Genomic DNA, 22,361 nt, shown 5'->3' with positions numbered 1-22,361 from the left:
ATCATATTCATTATTAGGTGCTTTTAAATACAGCATGCTTCTATGAATTAGTCAGGAGGATATAGTACATTATGCATTGAACTTTCAAAAACATCTATTACAGCCTTTGTTTCTGGAAACCTTCTGCCAAATGCCACGTGTCCTTGAGTATTAATGAAGTTGTATCTGAATTGACATATTTCACCAAATAGTCATGAAAACAGCTCGAATTAAATAGCTTTGTGATTGTGACCCAAAGTAGAGGTGAACAAGAAGGAATGAAATAAAAGCAGAAATCCCCCTGAGGGCTGGACCTGACTGCTGCCCTGATAAAGATAAGACCGGAGACACAAACGAAGACGCTGGAGATGACACGTTGAGAGGACATGGATCACAGAGGGCTGATTGTGTCTCTGTTGCTCTGGAGCTCAGGTAGGACTCTGGTTTAATGAAGTTTGAAAGGGGAACACTTCAAAAGGCAGAGAGCTGAGAGAAGCAGGCCTGAAGGGATTTCATATAGGTTAGAGGCAGAGAGTGTGTTTGTGTTTTAAAATATCACAAATGACGTGACGTGTGAGCTCACAGGTCTGAAACCCTTCTTATTTTCATATTACATGAGAAAAATAATGTGATCAGTTAAACTAAGATAAATGTGATGAGGTGTGAACACAACAGACAGCCTGACAGATAGGATGCGCAGTAGGAAAAGTTAAATTCACTATAAAATCAATAAACCCTACACTCTCAGTCTGTATGGATATTATTTGATATTAGAGGAATATTTGGGCTTGAAATGATAAACAAAGTAGGCCTACTTAATGATAACTTATTTATGCAGATCTCCTGCTGCTTTCACGACAAATAATTGTTATAATAATGAAAATCACATCACAGTTCACAGCGCAGAGAAACGTGTCCTGCTTTTTAACGGGACACTCCGGGGATTTAGCATTGTTGTACTTTCACTTCTCCAGTTTGTGACGCAAGCTTTGTGAGCAACAGCTGTGACAGTCCGTGAAGGTAACAAAGAAATATTAGGCTCCGGCTATTTCCCACATCATCCGACAAACACTCAGCCCCTGTTTGTGTCCAGTTCAGCTGAACTGCAGCTGCACACAGACAGGCCTGCCCTTTAGCCTGCCCTGCACACATTACTCCTGTGATAGTCGCTCACTGCTCAACACGTCCCTGCCAGCACATTGCCTGAACCATGAACCATGAAGCAAAGATTATGACAGTGAAGTGAAGAAACAACACGGGAATATTTAACAGCTGATCCTAAGAGCTGAAGAGATGATTAGCACCTATTTAGCTACAAATTCATTTCGACTTTGTCGTATCTTTAAAGCAGAAATGTGGAGGCAGAGATAACTTTTCTGTTCTATCCAAAGCTCTTTATTTTCATGTGCATTCTTCTCCTCAGGGCTCGGGGCTGAACACGGCTCAACAGGTAAAAGAGACAATAATAATGCACAATTTCTTTTTTAATAAATGGAAGTAACTTTACTTCATGTGCTGATTATTGTCTCTGTAGCGCCTGATGATGTCAGGTTGGTGGGAGGAGTCAGCCACTGTGCCGGCAGCCTGGAGAAGAAACACCAGACTGGAGACTGGAGAGCAGTGGATGACCAGGACCACGACTGGGACCTGATGTCGGCAGCTGAAGTGTGCAGGCAGCTCGACTGTGGTTCTGTTGTTTCATTTCGCAAAACATGGGGTTCCTCTGCGCCACAGAAAACCATACCTGAGTTTTTAAACTCTAACCTTAAGCATGTCTTTAATTTTGGGCCACATGAGTATTCCCCCAGCGTGGAGGTCACCTGTTCAGGTCAGTGTCATTAACTGTGATGGTAGACTTTACAGCTGCTACCACAGTTCAGTTTCCTTCTTTGTCTATCACTGTGGTGAAGGAAGGGACATGAACCATGTGAGCACAATATAAACTGGAATGATAAAGGATTTAAAAGTAGATTTGATTCCTCTACAGGATGGGGGCCTTAAGTGAGGTAATAGTGCAGTCTATAGTTTGTAATTGAAAGAGTTTTCTGATCTGACGCCTTTATTAACTGGACAACAATATTTGCCAGTTCCTTTCAAAACTGTGACAAATGACTGTTTTCTGACCTGAGCCTTGGTTAGAATGAGTACAAATCTTCTGGGTTAAAATGAATACTTTGTGGAGGTTAGGGGAGCTTTGTTGTCCTTGTCAAGGTTAAGGTGAGGTCATCGACATTGTCAGTTGGTAGGAAAGAGGAAGTGATCAGCGCCCTCCTGTGTTCCTTCATTAGATAGCGGGCAGTACAGAGGCAGACAGGAGACATGGTGGGAGAGAGGGGTATGACATGCAACAAAGGCTTTGATTCTTCATGAGAAATATGGCCAATTATTGCTTGTTTACCCATACCTGCCTTTTCAAAATAAATTTCAGCTGTGATGTCACAGCCTGTTTTACTTCAACATTGTCACAGTTTATGTAATATAGACCTGTTTTATCGTGTTACAGTAACCTGTGTTAGATTTTAGACTACACTTCCTTTAGTCGGCAGTGTGAATTGAATTAAAGAGATAAATCATTTAAAAGTCAGCTGTACTATTTACAGTGTTACAGCTGATGCTGAAGGTGGTCTCTCCTTCTCTCTCTCTCCAGACTCTGTCAGGCTGGTGAATGGGACTACTACTACTACTGTGTTCAGGCAGACTGGAGGTCAGGTCGAACCAGTCTAACCAGTCATGGTCCTCAGTGTGTGAAGCTGACTTTGACCAGCAGGATGTAGAGGTGGTCTGTAGGGAGCTCGGCTGTGGGGCTCCTTCAGTCCTCCAGGGGGCGCTCTATGGAGACGTGGAGGCTCCAATGTGGACCAAAGAGTTCCAGTGTGCAGGCCATGAGTCTGCTCTCCTGGACTGTGATAACTCAGTTAGAGACACCTGCTCTTCTGGCAAAGCCGTTGGACTCTCCTGCTCAGGTAGAAGAAATTATTACCACCTGTAGAGTTTGAATTAATATTTTTTAAAGCCAATTGTAGGTGTGAATGTGAGCGTGAAGGGATGTGTCAGCCCTGTGTCAGACTGGAGCTGTTATATTGGTTCATTTCTGTTTTCCACCCAGAACCTGTTGCTATCAGGCTGTTTGGAGGAGCCAGCCGGTGTGGTGGCACGCTGGAGATTAAACGACAGGGCGAATGGAAACCAGTGGATGAGACGAACTGGAACCTGAGCTGGGCAGGCGCAGTGTGTGGACAGCTGGACTGTGGCTCTGCTGTTTCAACCAGAAGAAGAAGCAATCCCTTTTATAGACCCATTTGGGGAATCAAATCTGACTGTGATGCATCTTCACTGATGAAATGTTTTACAAGACTTCTATATTCCTCTTCCATCCTCGAGATAACCTGCTCAGGTAACACCGTTAATGATATTTACTCGTCGTCTTTGCAGTGTCTTGATCTGTCACACATCTGTCAGTTGTTTAAACTCGGCTGAAAAAGTTAAGGACAGAGAAGTAGGTTTGTGTCTGGAAGAGGACTGATGGACTCATGGACATTCACCTGACAATGCAGTCAAGCTTGACTAACCCTTGCAACACTAATGTTGTATTTGCAGCATGTGTCAGCACCCAAGTGGCCCAGAAAATCCATCGATGCAGGCGTAATATCAGCTACTGTATCGTGTACCTTCAGTTTAAGGTCAAACGTTGCATTGTCCGACCACGTCAGGCAACCGAGTTGTATGTGCTTCTGTAGGACAAAGGCAGGAAGGTGTTTATCATAGTGAGGAGGTCCAAATTGTCAAGTGAAGGTGTGGGGAGAGATTTGATTGTTTTCACTCCTCTAAATCGTCCACTTTCTATGTTTTGTCTGGTGATACGGTTGGCTGTCAACATGGAGTGCTTGAAGGTACCCTGTGGGGTTTCTGACCTCTAGTAGCGCCATAGAGCAAGGCGAGGTTTATTTCTATAGCACCTTTCCACAACAAGGCAGTTCAAATGATTTACGTAAGACAGCTAAACATTAAGAAAAGATATAAAAGAATCACAAGGCAATATAAAAAGACACATAAATAGGATTTAAAATGAATAAAACAAAATAAAATACAAGATAAAAATAAGCTAAAATAGAATAAGACAAATCAAACAGTACAAATGACAGAGCAAGAATAAATAGTTCCAAGTTCAACACAATAAAATGCAGTGGCAAACTCTAAGCCCCGATTTCAAAGAACTGAGAGTTGGAGTCAGCAGTTTATTTATGAATGGGTCACCATCATGTGCGACGCGCAGTCCTGCCAGTGGTTTCACACTATCCCACTGATGTACAGGTGGCGGTAATAAGCCCAGCAAGAAGGAGAAGACTGCAAGCTAGTAAACATGAATGTAAACAATACAGGATTGAAAATACTTTCAAAACTTTACATTAAACACTTTTGTTAGACCTCAGGGATACACTCAGTGTGTTGTGGTGAGTAACACTCAATGGAAACATAATTTGTGTTTGTTTACGAGAGTAGAGAACTCCACAGGGCACCTTGAACCGTTGAAGAACTACATCAAAACCTAGATCAGTACTGAAACGTGGTGCTTTAAGCTTATTCAGCTCTTGTTATTACGGCCTCCACTATTGGGAAACTGAATTTGTAGTCTCATGTAACGTCAGAGAGTTGCTCTGTCTCTCTCTCTCCAGACTCTGTCAGGCTGGTGAAGGGAACTAACCTGTGTTCAGGCAGACTGGAGGTGAGGCCTAACCAGTCTAACCAGTGGTGGTCCTCAGTGTGTGAGGATGACTTTAACCAGCAGGATGCAGAGGTGGTCTGCAGGGAGCTCGGCTGTGGAGCTCCTTCAGTCTTCAAGGGGGGACTCTTTGGAGAAGTGGAGGCTCCATTGTGGATGAGGACGTTCCAGTGTGATGGCAGTGAGTCTGCTCTCCTGGACTGTGGAAGATCAGGGTCTGCTAGAAACACCTGCTCACCTGGCAAAGCTGTTGGACTCACCTGCTCAGGTAGAGCTGCAGCTTTGATTTGAGTTCACTTCTCTTTTATTTCAAGTCACTTTCCTTCTTTCGCTGATCATTCACTCGTCTTTGTTCAGACTCTGATGATGTCAGGTTGGTGGGAGGAGCTAGCCATTGCACTGGTAGATTGGAGTTGAAACACTATGGAGACTGGAAAGCAGTGGATAACCCAGACTTTGACTGGGATCCGAAGGTAACAGCTGTAATATGTCGACGGCTGGACTGTGGCTCATCTGTTTCAGCAGGAAGGAGAATGGATTCCTCAGAACAGCCACCTGTGTGGTGGATCAACTCTTCCTGTGTTCTGTCTAAATCTGCACTGAAGGAATGTGTGACAACAAGGGACTGGCCCAGCTATTCCAGCCTGGAAATCAGCTGCTCAGGTAACACCATTAATGACCCCTATGGTAGAGGCAATGTTGTCAGTAATGGATTACATTAGACTGAACTGTAAAGTTACCCAGGACAAACAGACAGTAGGGAAATGTAACTGTACTGGTTTGTGCGGGGAAAGATCAGGGTTATGGTAAATAAAAATTAATATTAAAAGTTATTGACGGGGGACAAACTCCAGCTTCCTGCATGAAGCGTTACACACCCATCTACCAGCCCAAACTTTCCAACCCACTATATAAGGGATACACTGCTGCAATCACGAGTCATCTATGATTGTGTCACTGCACAGCGAGAACTGGTAATCATTTGTTCTCTGCACTGACGACCAAGAGAATAAGATCACGGGTACAAGGGACTGCACGAAGACGAATGGACTTCTTTGCTTAGCCTGTTGCCTCTGCGACCCGGACCTGGATAAGCTTGAGAGAATGGATGGATAAGTAGAATTAAAGAAATCTTGCTCCTCTCCCTTCGTATCCACAGAGTCTGTCAGGCTGGTGAATGGGACTACTCTGTGTTCAGGCAGACTGGAGGTCAGGTCTAACCAGTCTAACCAGTGGTGGTCCTCAGTGTGTGAAGCTGACTTTGACCAGCAGGATGCAGAGGTGGTCTGTAGGGAGCTTGGTTGTGGGGCTCCTTTAGTCCTCCAGGGGGCGCTGTATGGAGAAGCGGAGGCTCCAGTGTGGACCAAAGAGTTCCAGTGTGAAGGCCATGAGTCTGCTCTCCTGGACTGTGGAGGGTCCGGTTCAGGTAGACACACCTGCTCACCTGGCAAAGCCGTCGGACTCACCTGCTCAGGTAGGCGAGGAGCTGCAGCCGTGATTTGGCTTTCCAGCTTACTTCCTCTACTAATTATTTTCCTGTCTCTGTTCAGGTCCAGATGATATCAGGCTGGTGGGAGAGGCCAGCCGCTGCGCTGGTACACTGGAGATGGAAAACCATGGAGAGTGGAGACCAGTGGCTGACTTGAACTCTGAATGGGACCAGGAGTCTGCAGCTGCGGTGTGTAGGCTGCTGGATTGTGGTTCTGCTGTTTCAACAACGATGACAGATGGTTCTTCAGACAGACCCGTGTGGTGGATCAAGTCTTCCTGTGTCCAGTCAGCTTCTGCACTGTTGGAGTGTGTAATACTGACAAGTGTTATTGAAACCTATTCCGGCCTTGAGGTGATATGCTCAGGTAATACTGAACAGACACATCTTAAGTTTCCTTCTCAATGACTGGCGGCTGGAGGTTGATGTCTTTTGTGATTGCTAACAAATCTTGTCACTTTTGATCACTTTGAAAAAACAGGAGGGATGAAACCAAGCTCGTCTGGGAGGATGGATGAAATACAGAAATAATCTGTGATTAAATTATTTTGGGCTCTATCTTCGTTTGTGTTTATGTTGCTATATTGCCTTTTTAGCAAAAGTGGCTTTTCATGTTTTATTATTGAAATGCATTACAGCGCAAAGGCTGCTGTGTTACATCAATTACAGTATGTGTGCTGTTCGTTGCACCGCAGACTGTATATAAAGATGGCCGACGCGTCTCCACCACAGACTGTATATAAAGATGGCCGACGCGTCTCCACCGCAGACTCTATATAAAGATGGCCGACGCGTCTCCACCGCAGACTGTATATAAAGATGGCCGACGCGTCTCCACCGCAGACTGTATATAAAGATGGCCGACGCGTCACCACCGCAGACTCTATATAAAGATGGCCGACGCGTCTCCACCGCAGACTGTATATAAAGATGGATGACGCGTCACCACCGCAGACTGTATATAAAGATGGCCGACGCCTCTCCTCTTCCTCCCGCTGTACAGAAATGAAGCCAGACTCTCCCCGATACGGCCGCTGCCATCTTGCGCTGGTGATGTCATTTGGAGCCAGACTCGGCACGAATCGGCGAGTGGAGCCACAGTGTGAGGTCCCGCCCTTACACCCGCCCGACCAAATTGCGAGCACAGCACAATCAATCACAGCTGTCAATCATGACGTGTCACCCCCTTTTTATTTTATCAAATAACTAATTAAAACCAAACGTATAAGAAAAATGAACAAAAAAACACTTGAACAAACATCAGCGGGATAAGAACTACCGAAAATGACAGAAACGGAAACATGTATTTGACGTGTGCTTTGATTTTTTAGTTTGACCCATGTCCCATCTGCTAACATGGAGGGGGCGGGGCTTATGACCAATACTGATACCAGCCACCGGGGGGGGGGGGCGGTTATGATGTTTTGGCTTCACTTTTGGGGCGCTGTCTTGTTGTCCATCTTTATATACAGTCTATGGATTGCACCATGATGGGGCCCTTTATCTCTCTGTTTACATGTTTGCTAGCTAATCATCTCCCTTTTTGTTAACAGATTTGCTGGCTCAGCCAAACATCTCCTGCTCTCCGTCAAGTGACAGGGGCCCCAAGGCAAAGCAGCAGGGGCATCAGGTGCTCATGGGCTCCAACTTCACCATCACGTGCTCTATTGCACCACAGTACCAAGGAGGTTCCTTCCAGCTTATCTTCACCACCTCCAACACAACACAGGACTACACCCTGCCAGCTGTCAATCACTCTGCCCGTTTCCTGTTCCCTGCTGCTGACCACACCCACCAAGGGGCCTACCGCTGTGTTTATCACATCTATGTTTTCTCCAGTAACTTCTCTTCTGAGAGCCAGCCGCTCTATCTCACCGTCTCAGGTAACTTCAGAGAGTTTCATTAGTAGTTTCACGTGCCCTCAGCCAGTAGTGTGGAGAAGTTAAATGGAATGCACCTTCCCTTGTACACTTTCAGCCCAAACTATCATGGATCGACCGCCAGTAACATATTGCTTTTTAGAAATCATCAGAAATACCTGCAGACTAATTTCAATGAGGCAAACGAGTCTGATGAGGCGGATAATACGCCAGCACATGGTAATCAGCTGCATCAGTTTCTGCCTGTGATCTGTATCATGATTATCATAACAAATAAAGAAATCACACATGCTGGGCAGCACAACAATCTAAATAAATATTAACTGCAATTAGTTTTTTCAGTAAATATCAAGCTATTAATGAGACTTTCTTAAGAAACTATCTGGCTGCGGAGTCACCACGTCAGGAAACCAAAACAACTGAAATTTCACTTTTGCTGCATCTAAATGCAGCTTTCTTTTTCTTGTTGCTTGCTGCCTCCATCACAAACCCGGTTGATTTAGAGGATACTGCAGTCCCGTCTCAGCTCGTTTTAAACAACCCGAGTGAATACTGTAAATTAAAGTGCATGCTTGCCAGGTTGTCAGTGTCACAAAACAGCTATTTTAAGATATTTTTTATTGCATTGGTGTCGGTTTATTCAACTAAAATGACCATTTAGCTCCTGTCAATTAGTAAATCTGAATGTTTTTAGTGTTAACAATCTGTTTCATAATTTTAATAACTAAACTTACTTTAGCTTTAATTAAACAGTAATATGATCAGACGTGATGAATGTGTTTCAGCCTCTCTAACAGAGTTGATCATCAGGCTTGTCCTCCTGCTGGGTATGATGTTACTCATTACTGCCCTCTGCTTTGACTCTAAGGTACTGTACACATATTCAGGGGAGGAATGGGTTAAATTTAGTATTTAGATTTTTATTTTAGCAATAACAAAATACATTTTCTGACATTTCTTTCCAGGCCAGCAAAAGCCGGAGGCCGGGGCGAGAGGGGAACACTGAGACTAATGATGACTGAAGGCTGGCTGGGTGAAGAGGCTGGAGCCCAGAGGAAAGAGTAGTATCTCACAGGTGAAACAGGCTCGACACTTTGGGGTTAAGTTTCTCTTTAAAGTGTCTTCAGCAGATCGGATAGCCAGAGGATACTGCAGTTTTTTTTGTGGAATAAACTTTTATACAAAAGCCACTGCTTTGTTTTACTGATTGATTACTGATTACTTTTGGTATTTATGTTTACTTTTTTATTTATATAAATACACATACCTGTACAATACAACCTTAACTTAAGTAATATAGTGATAGATGACTTAACTTTTTCTTGAGTCGTTGTTCAGAATGAATTTTGAAGACTTTTTATTCCACTGGTTGCAGCCTTTCTGCAGTGGAGGAAGTGTGTGTGTGTGTGTGTGTGTGTGTGTGTGTGTACAGCCCTTTGATTATTATTGAATTCTCTGGTGAACCAGAGTCTGAGAGCGATACTCGAACGATGACAGGAGCCCCTGCACTTTCTTCATGATATTATATTCTATCTCTAAATTTCATCAACCTGAATGCTGCTTGATGAAAAAGGTTATTATTGAACTCCGCTGCTGAGAAACTGAACTTAACAGCACCATCTGTGGTTTGCAGAGACATGTTAGATGTGAGTATAGTGATGTAAAATAATTATACAACTATTACTGAATTCTAGACTTAAAGAGCTCAAACTGTTTCCTGAGGTATGCAACAGCCAGACTTCACTTGCAGTGTTTGCTGATTTTTTCCACCAGTTTCTTTCAGCCCTGATGTCACCGCTCTCCTGTGTAGAGCAGCACATACGTGTTAGCCCTCAAAGTTACAGTGAATTAAAGTGATACAGGTTTGTACATGAGGATTGTGGTGGAAGTTGTGCATCTAACCACCAAACATATTGATGCACAATGGAGAAACAGTTTGAGTTTCTAAATACGTATGATTTGTTTCCACTGTAAAAATGGATCACGGTGTGATGAATGAAAAGTACTGTAGCTTTTAGGTCTATAGGAGGTGAGTGTTTGATATTGAAAAGACAAAGACTCTGGCTGTAGTTTCACTTGTGAGACAAATTGATATATGCAATTGATAAAAAGCTGCTACGGTCCTCAAAATCTCCTGTCACAAATCTTTTCCTCTGCTATTTAAAAACCTGTAAAGTCTTGTAAGTAAATGCCTTCTAAAAGAAACTGGCAACCAGTGCAAATAAACTGAATTTAGGGTGATGTGAAACTGTAAAAAACATTCAAAGGTGGCAAACAACAAATACAACTTTTAAATGCGGTTAAGTCATAATTTGAATATTTTCCCCTTCAGGGGATGTCGGCAGGTTATGTAATTATCCTGGCAGTGAGGCTGAGAGAGAAACCACATGAAGCCAGATGAGGAGATTAAAAGATGGAGAGGAAACTGCACACATGAGAGAGCTGATGAAGAGAGCTGATAAAAATCATTTAAGATCAAGAGACAGTAAGTGAGGAGGATACTGTGACAGGCTGGTGTGGACAACACACCAACTGGACATGGATCACGCACTGGTGGTGTTCTTGTTGCTCTGGAGCTCAGGTAGGACTGCTGCCAACACAACATGAGTTTGGATTGACTGACCCTCTGGAGGATAAGTAAAGCATTTAAGTATTTTAAATTCCTAGGTAAATATAAGAAATCTAAATGATGAAGACGAAATCTAGACTAGTTATTACCATCTACTGACTACAAGTAGGACTAATCATATTCAAGGCCGTCCTCCATTTAGGTTGCAGCAGAGAGTCAGCATGTACAGCAGAGACGTGGCACCGCCACACCCAAATGAAACGCAGCCATTGTTTCATATTTCAGTTACAGCTGTGTTCGTCAAAAGTCTGTGAAGAACTTCAAGAGAAATCTTTAGATTCCTGAATAAGAAACTTGTGTTGTAAATCACCATATTCTTAATGATGTTTTACAGCCTGTTAAGCCTCCATCTACAGTATGAATGCAGTTAAGAGCTGTGATGAAACATATATATATAATACAAGACAACCAGTCATATACGTGTATGATTGGTTGTCTTTTATACACATTGTTTCATACTCATCTTATTTAAACGTTATTCCCACCTTGATGCTCATTTCAGCTCTATATTTTTATTCTGGGACTCCACTAGAGTAGCTTTGCATGATTCACAGTTCAAAACAGTCCTTATTTATCTTCTACTGGCCCTTTCTGCAGTCAGTTCACTGTCTGTCTGAAACCAGCCGCTTTAGACAAACTGAACAACCTCCAAACACTTGAAGAGCAGTCCTGAACAGAGCGCTGCAATAACAGACTGCGCAGGTGGAGGAGCGTAGAACCTAGACCTGCTTTATAATCAAAATATAATCATCACAATATGGGACCTTTAATCCTAAAACCAAGGTTTAACCCTCAAACAGCCCTTAAAAGAAGTGATGATTGGAAGGAAGATGTCCTCACTTTCAAGGTCTAAAACTCAAGTTTGTCCTCACAAACTCAGTGAAGACATTGTTTTGAATCAAATCTGGCTTCTATGACCTTAATCATAACTGCAAACTAAACCTTTAAACAAAGTCTCCACAATGTCACCGTGTACACACACACGCACATGATAGGTTGGTATCGCCCTCTAGTGGCCACAGTGGCTGCTTACTTGCTGTTGACCTTGGCCAGAACAGCTACTCATGATTGAATTAATTGTGTAAGCAATTTCTTATTGTTGTATTAGGATTGAATTCTTACATCATGTGTAAAAATAAGTTTGAAATACTTATTTAATTATAATATTTAACACCTGTAAAAAGATAGAAAGTGCTATTTAGTCCCTTATATTATAATATTAAGAATAACATATTTTACTATTTCTATAACTATTTTCTTACTATTTTACTATCACAGAATAATGATCAGAAATGTGTTTTGACCCTGTTAAAATATAGGCATTTCAAAATAAAATATATTATTATTATTAACCACTACATTATTATTAACAGTTGATCTTTAGAAAAGCTGGGTTAATAACTGTTGTGTTTGATTTGAATATCCAAAAGGATGTTTCAATGAGACTATTTCTTCTTGATATACAAACTTTAATTAATCAAAATTCTATTTTGAAATTGTCCATAACGTTGTTTTGATATTTTACTCAAGAATCAAACCATTTTTTTTAAATGTCTAATAATAGTGATACAAACAGCTTTATTCTATTGTCAGCGTATATTCTATGCTAGGACAATTACGTATTAGATCAAACCATGAAACATGGTTGAGTGTTTATACATAGTCATTTCATCCACTGTGAATATAAATTCAATGTACAGCCGGCATGTGAGTGTGTAGTGATTTGGGAGGCTTAGAAACAAAGACAAACTCAGGCCTGTGGCCTCTGTCGTGCTCTAACTGATGAATGATGAACTGTAAAGAATTACTCAGACCTTTTATTTAAGTAAATACCACACTGTAAAAATTCTCTGTTAAAAGTAAATGGTACAGAAGTATTATCAACAAAATGCACTTACATTCACTTCAAGGTGGAGCTCTACTACTTGATATACTACTGGATAGTTTAATCCATAATATGTTTTGTATTTTGTTTGTTGATCTTATGTTTTGTGGGTAAAGTCTGAATTGCTAAAATAACCAGAGACAAGCTGTCAAATAAATGTAATAAAATAAGTACAACGTTTGAAATAGAAGACACTGAATCAATTCCTCCTGGTGGAGTAGAAGTACGGAGTTGCATAAAATTGAATTTTCAAGCAAAGTTCCAGTACGCCATAACTCCAATTCAGCATAATACTGTTGTACTTGGTTACTTTCCACCAACATTACGGAGGTTACTAATTGAAATAATTGTCCTTGTTTTTCCTTAAGATTTCAAATACAAAACATATCAACTGATAAAATATGATGCATCATTATTACGTTTAAATGTTGCTTATATCTTAATGTGTCTGTAATAATAATAATAATAATAATTGTACAAGTATATAATAAAAGAACACAGGCAAAACTTTGAATGCAGGCCTTTGACTTGTAATGGAGTATTTTTGCAGTATTGCTACTTCAAGTATCTGAACACACTGTACATTCTCTTCCTCTCTCTCCCCTGAAGGTGAATATGGTTTGGGTCAGATTGAAGTTTGAACCATCAGTATGTGAGCCCTCCATCTGTTTCGAAGGCTTGTAGCATAACTCCGTAAAAAACTGGGAAGGGGTGCATCGACCTAACCTGTCCAGAGCAGGACAAATCGTAATGACCCTTTGAATTATTCTCATTCTTTTATGATTCTCCCCAGGTCTCCAGAGAAGGGAAAATGATAGTCTCAAAGGTAAACAGAGAGAATAGATATAGATGAAGATTCACACAAGAGATTATTTTGCTGATCACTCTCTCACCTGTGTTCAGAGATTGATGATATCCACTTGGTGGGAGGATCCAGCCGCTGCTCTGGTTGGTTACAGGTGAAGCGCCACGGAGTTTGGAGAAACGTGGATGACCGTGACTGGGACCTGAAGTCAGCAGATGTAGTTTGTAGATATCTGGACTGTGGTTCTGCGGTTTGGACTTCCTCAAAGTTGATTAATTCTTCTTCATGGAGCATCGCACCTTCCTGTGTTAATTCTGAATCTAGACTGAGGAAATGTTTGACAAAAAGGTCCATATCTCCTGATACCAGTTTGGAGATCATCTGCTCAGGTAACGCCAGTAGCCACAGCACAAAAACACAAATCCCCGGCAAGCTCAGAGATTTCATTTTAACGGCTGACTGGATTTGCTTTACAAACGTTCATATTATTTTATTATTGAGTCTTGCCAGTAAATTCAGCTGATTTTTGTTTATTGTGTAATTTCTGGGCACCATAGTACATATATATATATTTTTTTTTTTAACATCTCTGTGCTAATATTCGGTTGTGTTTTTCCACTACTAGGAGTTGCAGGGTGAATATGCTGGACATTTTGTGTGGTGTCCTGGTTTCACAACATAGGCCAGTCTTCTTACCTTGCATCATTTTGTTTTTGTGACTGCTATAGCAGTTTAGTCAAAATGGCCTCTTTGTACCTCTGTATGTTGCCCTGTGTTGCTGTGAAATCTCTCAAAGAAATGGTCAGACCGATGTTAAAGCTGGGATATTGTTGAAGTCTTGGCCACTAAAGGAACTCATATCTGTGTCTAATGGCCACATGAAAAGCTCCTGGACTAATGAAAAGCTGGGTGGGACACTATGACTCTAGTCTAGAATCCAGTGGCATAAGGAATTAACAAAGAGAGCTTGAGAGATTTATAGATTTATACTTGAACTTAGTCTTAAGATCATTTCCGACGGTATGCTTACATTCGATTCATTAAAGATACTGAGCATAAAAAATGTTGCTTACAGGTTCTAAGAAGCCCCTTTGCAACTTACGCATCAGTGATCTATAAATCTCAAATTAACCTGCCTTACAATCAGCGATTCCCCCTTTATATCCCAGAGTGTATATCTTTCTCTCCCTCTCTCTTCCTCTTCAGAGTCTGTCCGGCTGGTTAATGGGACTAGTCTGTGTTCAGGCAGACTGGTGGTGAAGTCTAACCAGACGTGGTCCTCGGTGTGTGAGGATAACTTTAATCAGCAGGATGCAGAGGTGGTCTGTAGGGAGCTCGGTTGTGGGGCTTCTTCAGTCCTCCAGGGGGAGCTGTATGGACAAACTGAAGCACCAATGTGGACCAAAGAGTTCCAGTGTGAAGGCCATGAGTCTGCTCTCCTGGATTGTCAGATCGACAGCTCAGGCTCAGCGAGAGACACCTGCTCATCTGGTAAAGCTGTTGGACTCACCTGCTCAGGTAGAAGAGGAGCTGCAGCTTTGATTTGGGTTGAGTTTCTATTTTCATAAATGTGACTTCAACTATTTTTACCAATTACTCTCGTCTGCTCAGAGCCCGATCATGTCCGGCTGGTGGAAGGATCCAATCGTTGTGTTGGTGAACTGGAGGTGAAACAACAGGGAGAGTGGAAAAAAGTGGATGACCACATGCACGAGTGGAATCTAAAGACGGCAGACGTAGTGTGTCGACAACTGGACTGCGGCTCTGCGGTCTCGACCGGGCTGAGAATGGGTCGCTTGTACACATTTCTGTGGTGGATTCAACCAACTTGTCTTCAGCCTGAGTCTGCAGTTAGGGAGTGTGTTTTAACAAAGTCTGACTCTTCAGTTTTCAACCTGGAGATCACGTGCTCAGGTAACACCAGGAGACACATCCACTACAATGTTAATCTTTACAGTCTTTTTGCTTACGTTTCCATTTCTTCTCTTTGTCCAAAGCAACGTACAGCAGCATTCAGCTGCTCAACAAGCTCTGATCACATGCTCTGAATTTGGACCTTCTTTGAACTTGCACTTAATGTCCTTTATTGATTTCTCAAATCCCAGATCTTTTCTTTTCATCCTACACATCCAAGGAGGAGAAGAGATGATACAATAACGTAGCTTTGTTTTTCGCTGTCTTTCTTCAGAATCTGTCCGGCTGGTGAATGGGACTACTCTGTGTTCAGGCAGACTGGAGGTGAAGTCGAACCAGTCTAACCAGTCATGGTCCTCAGTGTGTGAAGATGACTTTGACCAGCAGGATGCAGAGGTGGTCTGCAGGGAGCTCGGCTGTGGGGCTCCTTTAGTCCTCAAGGGGGCACTGTATGGTGAAGCGGAGCCCCCAGTGTTTTCCAGAGGGTTCCAGTGTGAAGGCAGTGAGTCTGCTCTCCTGGGCTGTGGAAGCTCAGGCTCAACTAGAGACATCTGCTTACCTGGCAAATCTGTTGAACTTACCTGCTCAGGTAGAAGAGGAGCTGCAGCTTTGATTCGGCTTAATCTCTATTGTAATGCAAGTCACTTTACTTCTTTAACTTATTACTCTCTTGGATCTGTTCAGAGCCTGATGAGGTCCAGTTGGTTGGAGGAGCCAGCCCCTGTGTCGGTAGACTTGAGATTAAACACAAGGGAGACTGGAGACCAGTGGCTGACTCCATCTCTCAGTGGGACCTGATGTCTGCAGCTGTAGTATGTAGGCAGCTGGAATGTGGCTCTGCTCTTTCAACAGGAAGAAGATATGAATTGTTCCACGATCACGCATGGATGATTGCATCTTACTGCGGTCCGTCTGATTCTGCAATCAGGGAATGTGCATTAATATGGCCGGATTCTTCCAGTTATAGTCTGGGAGTCACCTGTTCAGGTAACACTATCCATGGCAACACCTTTAACAGGAATCCTTTCATATCTGCTCGTTAGACTGAACTGTAAAAACATCGCTGTCATTTTGAGGAAAGAGAAAACCTAATTTCCAAGTTGTCACTGCAGAGGTAGTACTGGTGAAACAGCCCTGCATCAAACAGTGCAGAGAGCTGGGTTGGTGGGGGTGTGTAACTTCAGGCACTAGTAGAGACATGAAATACAATCTTGGAAGTCAAATTTGAGCAACAGATCCATTAGTTAGGCTCTGCACAGCGGACTGTACTCTGACACAGGATATTTAATCCAATCAATAGGACAAAAGACAACCTGCGACAGTGACAACGAATGATGAATGGGATGTTTGTTGGCGCCTGGTTACAGGTTTGTCTTCTTCTCTTTTTTCTCCTTCTCCAGACTCTGTCAGGCTGGTTAATGGGAACAGTCTGTGTTCAGGCCGACTGGAGGTGAAATCTAAGGACTCGTGGTCCTCAGTGTGTGAAGATGACATTGACATGCAGGATGCAGAGGTGGTCTGCAGGGAGCTCAGCTGTGGGGCTCCTTCAGTCCTCAACAGGGTACTGCATGGAGAAGTGGGGGCTCCAACCTGGACCAAAGAGTTCCAGTGTGAAGGCAATGAGTCTGCTCTCCTGGACTGCGAAAGCTCAGGCTCAGTTAGAGACACCTGCTTCCAGGGTAAAGCTGTTGGGATCACCTGCTCAGGTAAAAGAGGAGCTTCAGCTTTGATTTTACTTGATTTACTTTGATACTTATTCTCCTGTCTCTCTTCAGAGCTCGATAATGTCAGGTTATTTGGAGGAGCCAGTCGCTGTGATGGTACATTAGAGTTGAAACAACACGGAGAGTGGAGACCGGTGGTTGACTGGGCCTATGAATGGGACCAGAAGTTAGCACCTTTTGTGTGTAGATGGCTGGACTGTGGTTCAGCTGTTTCAGCAAAAATAAGAGACAGTCCCTCAGATAAACCTATGTGGTGGATCAGACATTCTTGTGTTCAGTCTGATTTTACACTGCGGGATTGTTCAGCACTACCTAGTTTCATCGAAGGCTCCATCAACCTGGAGGTGATCTGCTCAGGTAACCCTGAAGAGAGACATCTTACTGTGCTCAGTGTTCACTTTGACAAAACAAATAAAATAATATTCTTAATACTCAGACTACATTTTCCATCTCCCACTGTGTTTGCAGATTTTATGGCTGAGCCAAACATCTCCTTCTCTACCTTCATTGACGGGGTTTCTGAGGCCAAGCAGCAGGGGCTTCAGGTGCTCCTGGCCTCCAACTTCACCATCAGCTGCTCCATCCTGCCACAGTATCCAGGAGGTTCCTTCCAGCTTATCTTCACCACCTCCAACACAACACAGGACTACACCCTGCCAGCTGTCAATCACTCTGCCCGTTTCCTGTTCCCTGCTGCCGACCACACCCACCAAGGGGCCTACCGCTGTGTTTATCACATCTATGTTTTCTCCCGTAACTTCTCTTCTGAGAGCCAGCCGCTCTATCTCACCGTCTCAGGTAACTTCAGAGAGAATCTGGGCCTGACAAGACATGCAGGCTTGAAAGTATTATTTATCTGAATCAGATAAAAAGTCATGAGGTGGCATGCGTTTATAAGAGAGCATACAATGTCTTCATGTTTCCTGCTGCTGTTCAGACTAAGTATAAAGTTCATATAAAGTTTGATTGCAGGTTTGCAGATGTGATGAGCACATTCTCAACAGGATAATACAACACTTCAGCTGAACAGCATTTAAATGAATTTAGTGTTGGTTTATGGAATTAGATTATGTGTTTATTTGAACACCTGACAATCTGGACCAGCCAGTTTATCCAATTATTCGACTGCATGAATGAAAACATATTTCGTGTTAATGAGATAACAAAAAAGCTCCACTTCCATCCAGAAAACCAGCAGTCTGCAGATTTATGATTTTTGTCCACGACCGTAGAGTGGATCCGTTCATCCAGGGCTCTTTAAATACCATGCACATCGTAGAAGAAGTGCAGGTTTGGGAGGAATTCAACCACTAAAAGTCCAACTGAAATTAAATTGCATTGCTGTATCTGCTCTGTGAGTGTCTGTGCTCTGTCCTATAGATATACATATACATAGTTCTCCTTCTAGGTTGATGGGGAACTTGTTTCCATACAGCTAATGAAATTTCTTCATTTTAAACCACATTTGCATAAAGCAGTAACATTAACATCCAGACAGCAGCCTGCTGCACAAAACAAGGCCCAAAGACTCTGAACAACAACCCACATTAACTTTCCTGCTAAAGTCTCTTATCTAACAAACACAAACACACGTCTTGTCCTGAACCTCAGCTTGTTGATAGAACAACCAAACAAACGTTCACAGAGGAAACGTGCACTGCTCAAGCTTGCAGGCTGGATAACGAATCAGCTGGTCAGCTGCAGCACATTAAACAGCGGGTAAACGTGCAGATATCTCTTTGGTAAGTTTAGATTCTGGTGAGATCCTTTACTCTTCAATACCACTGCTAACTGTCATGGCTTAAGTTTGTTTACTTGTCTCTGCTGTCAATCAAACACAAACACACACCCCTCCAGGTGCTGAGGTGAAAAGGAGCATTTCTGATATTTCCCCAAAGACCAGTTTTTCTTTATTTAGTAATAAAAAAGACCACTAACAAAACTCATTCACAGCATTTTGACTGCAAAAAGGGATGAATACAATACAGTGATTTCAGTAGTGAAGTATGCAGAGGGTGTGATCGGCACACTGCAGAGTACAGTGGCAAACAGTGAGGTGAAAATCCTAAACATACAGCTTAGAAAAGTGTAAAAGCTGAAAATAATTTATCTTCAAAGGAAAGTGCTGCTCCCCTTTATGAACTGATGTAATGATTGTGAATCTGTTTCAGCCTCTTTAACAGATCTGATCATCAGGCTGGTTGTCCTGCTGATTGTGGTGTTCAGTGCTGCCCTGTTTTTCTACTGCAAGGTACAATACACATCAAGGCTTTTAATTTGAAACACCTGCAGAAAAAGCCGATGATAGTGTAACAGCAATAGAAAAGTGGAAGTGATTGGAAATAACAAGTCAATGAAAACAGCATTTCTGTTAAAAAGAGAAACAGAGCAGCAGAGTGGTGAGTCTCACATTACTGTGTTGTTCTTATGATATAATTAGTGCCCTGGAAATGTACATTATACTGAGTTTACCATTTGAGCTACTGATTTCAGGTCATTGCAGCCTCCCTCAATATTTATTATTGGCTTTTATTTGAGAATTTATGGTAGCTTACAGTCATGCTTTGAATTGTGATCCACAATTAATTAGCCCGTATTAGACTATTAAGAATGATTTAGTTAATACGGCATGCTGAAGTGAAACAAGCATGTTCCCCCAAATGTTCTGTAACAATATTTATGGGACCGCTACAGAACTGGGGGCTTGAGTTGAATACTTAACATATATATGTATTAAGAAAAGAGCAGGTATTTAAAGACTTAAAGACGTTTTCTGCCATGTCTCTGTAGGTCACCAGAGGGCAAATGCCAAGAGGAGAGGACAACATTGACTTGGATCACCTTGGTGGTGCTGAAGTCTGGCTGGGCGAAGAGGCAGGAGCCCGGGGAACAGCGTAGAGATGGAGATGGACCAGATGGACTGCTCAGCTCTCACACGGCACATTCAAAATTCAGTGTTTAATCTTGATCTTTTTGTCTGCGTTACCGTAGTCAAAGGAGGTCAAATGTGAATTTCACAAAAAAAAGACAAACATTTTCTCACCATATTCTTATATTTTAAATTCCTGCACTGATGTTTCACATTGAAAGCCTGCCAGTGGCTCATAAGACACAAGCCCACACTTTCCAGGTAGCTTTTTAATTTGAAACAAACAACCGTGGAAAGAGACACAATTTCACGATACCCTTTTCATACAGACGATGTACATAATACCCCTGTTATACCCTTACCCCTGTCCTAAAAGTAATACCAGTGAAGCTGCAATGGTAATTGGGAATATGGCTGTTCAATACAGATCATTAAAGTCACGATTGTAATTGAAAGATGATGCAGTGAGGACAATGTGACATTTTGATATAATCTGCAGAGCCAGGCTTGAAAAAGAAAAGAAGAAGTTTGTTTCAGGTTACAGTTGTTGTTGGTCACTATCTACTATATTATATATATTACAAACAAGATGTGAGTAATTGTGACAGAGCTCTGTGAGTTAAGAAAGTTAACGATAACTGACATTAACCATTTTGTGCCACTATGAGAAATGTTCCAGAGAAATTCATGAATCATTTTAGGGCTGAAGTAATCTGTAAATAGTGAGGAGTCGATGGGAGCGGCGTCTAAGCCACTAAAACCAAATTACAGGTCAGTATTTCTGAACAATTAAACAATGAGCTTTTTAAATGTATCACAGTAAATGAAGCCTGGCTGACTGGCATGTGTGGAGGGTTTTCCTGTCATTATAGAGTGTCTTTCCACTGCAGCAGCGTCACTAAGCCTTTGTTTAGTGAGCGGTGAACACTGGTTAGCAGTGTTTCCAGTCATTTGACCCATCCTTGATATAAAAACTTGCAGCTTTAAACTCACCTCTTACACACACACACACACACACACAGTGAAACATAATGCGTTTTGTATGCTAAGAAGCCGTTTTGTCACTTCACTGTTTGCTAAATTGAGATCTGAATGTAATAATCTTCAACCTTGTATCTCAACAGCTGATGCCAAGTGAACTATGTAAAGCCTAATGAAGGCCTTATTGATGTAGAAAAGTCCAATATTACCCAGAGATCCAGCCAAACATCAATCCTTTGTAACACATCAAGAATGCATGCCTCAAAGTGCAAAATGAGCTTTTCTTATTCTTGACAGACTGACATTTTGGAGATGTTTGTGAAGGGAGACGATGATATGCAGCGCTGCCTGTCATCATTAAAAGTTCTCTTCTGGGTAATGGAAGCAGCAATTCAGGCAATCTGAAAACATTTATCACTGTCTAACCATGACAAGGCATTCAGCTTCTTTATTTAAAACTGACAGTCACAAATTGCGATTCACAATCAGTTGTTTGTTTAAAGCACAACACAGAAGCCGTTGTCAATGCACTGCAACGTGGCGGTGCAAATGAACTGTCAACAAGATACAAATGGAGCTTTTCATCTGCACATAAACATCTTTGTATTGAGACATGACTGTGCAAAAAGAGCTCGACCTCGACGGGATCATTTCTATCAATGAGTTGCCATGACTACCGACTATCTGACTTTCACAAGGTCATCTGAACAGAAAGCTGCTTTAAAGGAATAGAACATTTTGGAAAATACGCTTATTTGCTTTCTATCCCAGAGTGAGATGAGAAGATCAACGCTCTCATGTCTGTGTGTTGAGTACGGAGCTGGAATAAATGATATATAATAATCGCTACACACATAGAAAGGAGACGTTTTCAGTTCTTTGTATATATATTTGTGTTTATTTGTATGAACGCCTCCACCCCCGGCAGAGCATCCTTCTTTTAGAGATGTACTGGAGGAGTGCGATGTTATCAAGTTCTGCTGCAGGTTTTGACTGTACTTGTGTCATGCCTCGCACCTTTGTTTACACCCAGTTTGTACTTTCTGTGGTTTAGTAAGAAGGAAGCGATGGCCTGTGCTGGAACAGCAGTTGATGAGCTGCATAGAACTGTATAATAAGTCGGACTTGATCCTACAAACTGGGCACAGCCCCTCGGTGGCTTTCAGGTATCGCAAAAGGTCACAACAATCTCAGTAATGTCATTAGGACAACTAATGTTTTTCAAACAAGCACTGAAGTCAGCATGATACTGGTTGATGTAATCTGCATGTGGACAGAAAATTACAGCCAAAATCTTCATCATTTTAAAATAAGGCATTAGACTTTTTATTCATTTGTTCATCAAACAATAAATTTGTGTAAAAAAAACAAAAAACATTATTTTCTGTGGAGTGAAAAAGTCCTGAGTATTTTCCCTCAGTATAATTTGGCCTTTTCCACTACTGGATGTTATTGCTACTAGCCAAGCAGACTGTATTAGCAACAT

The 22,361-nt window shown here is 42.1% G+C and overlaps 1 protein-coding gene across 1 annotated transcript; it reads left to right on the top strand.

The window, feature by feature from the left end:
* Positions 1–365: 365 nt before the first annotated feature.
* Positions 366–19,923, top strand: LOC139285516 (scavenger receptor cysteine-rich type 1 protein M130-like). The gene is given in 23 exon segments (XM_070906083.1): positions 366–411; positions 1,403–1,429; positions 1,514–1,807; positions 2,627–2,661; positions 2,663–2,942; positions 3,086–3,373; positions 4,653–4,967; positions 5,057–5,362; positions 5,859–6,173; positions 6,250–6,555; positions 7,742–8,071; positions 13,376–13,408; positions 13,486–13,776; positions 14,594–14,905; positions 14,999–15,301; positions 15,385–15,388; positions 15,550–15,890; positions 15,986–16,207; positions 16,702–17,007; positions 17,077–17,382; positions 17,494–17,823; positions 19,209–19,276; positions 19,816–19,923. Coding segments are annotated over 23 exon segments (5,166 nt in total).
* The last annotated feature ends 2,438 nt before the right edge of the window (positions 19,924–22,361 follow it).

Source organism: Enoplosus armatus, chromosome 5 (genome assembly GCF_043641665.1).
Source record: "Enoplosus armatus isolate fEnoArm2 chromosome 5, fEnoArm2.hap1, whole genome shotgun sequence".
Lineage (NCBI taxonomy): Eukaryota > Metazoa > Chordata > Actinopteri > Centrarchiformes > Enoplosidae > Enoplosus > Enoplosus armatus.
This window is presented reverse-complemented; position numbering and strand designations above follow the sequence as displayed.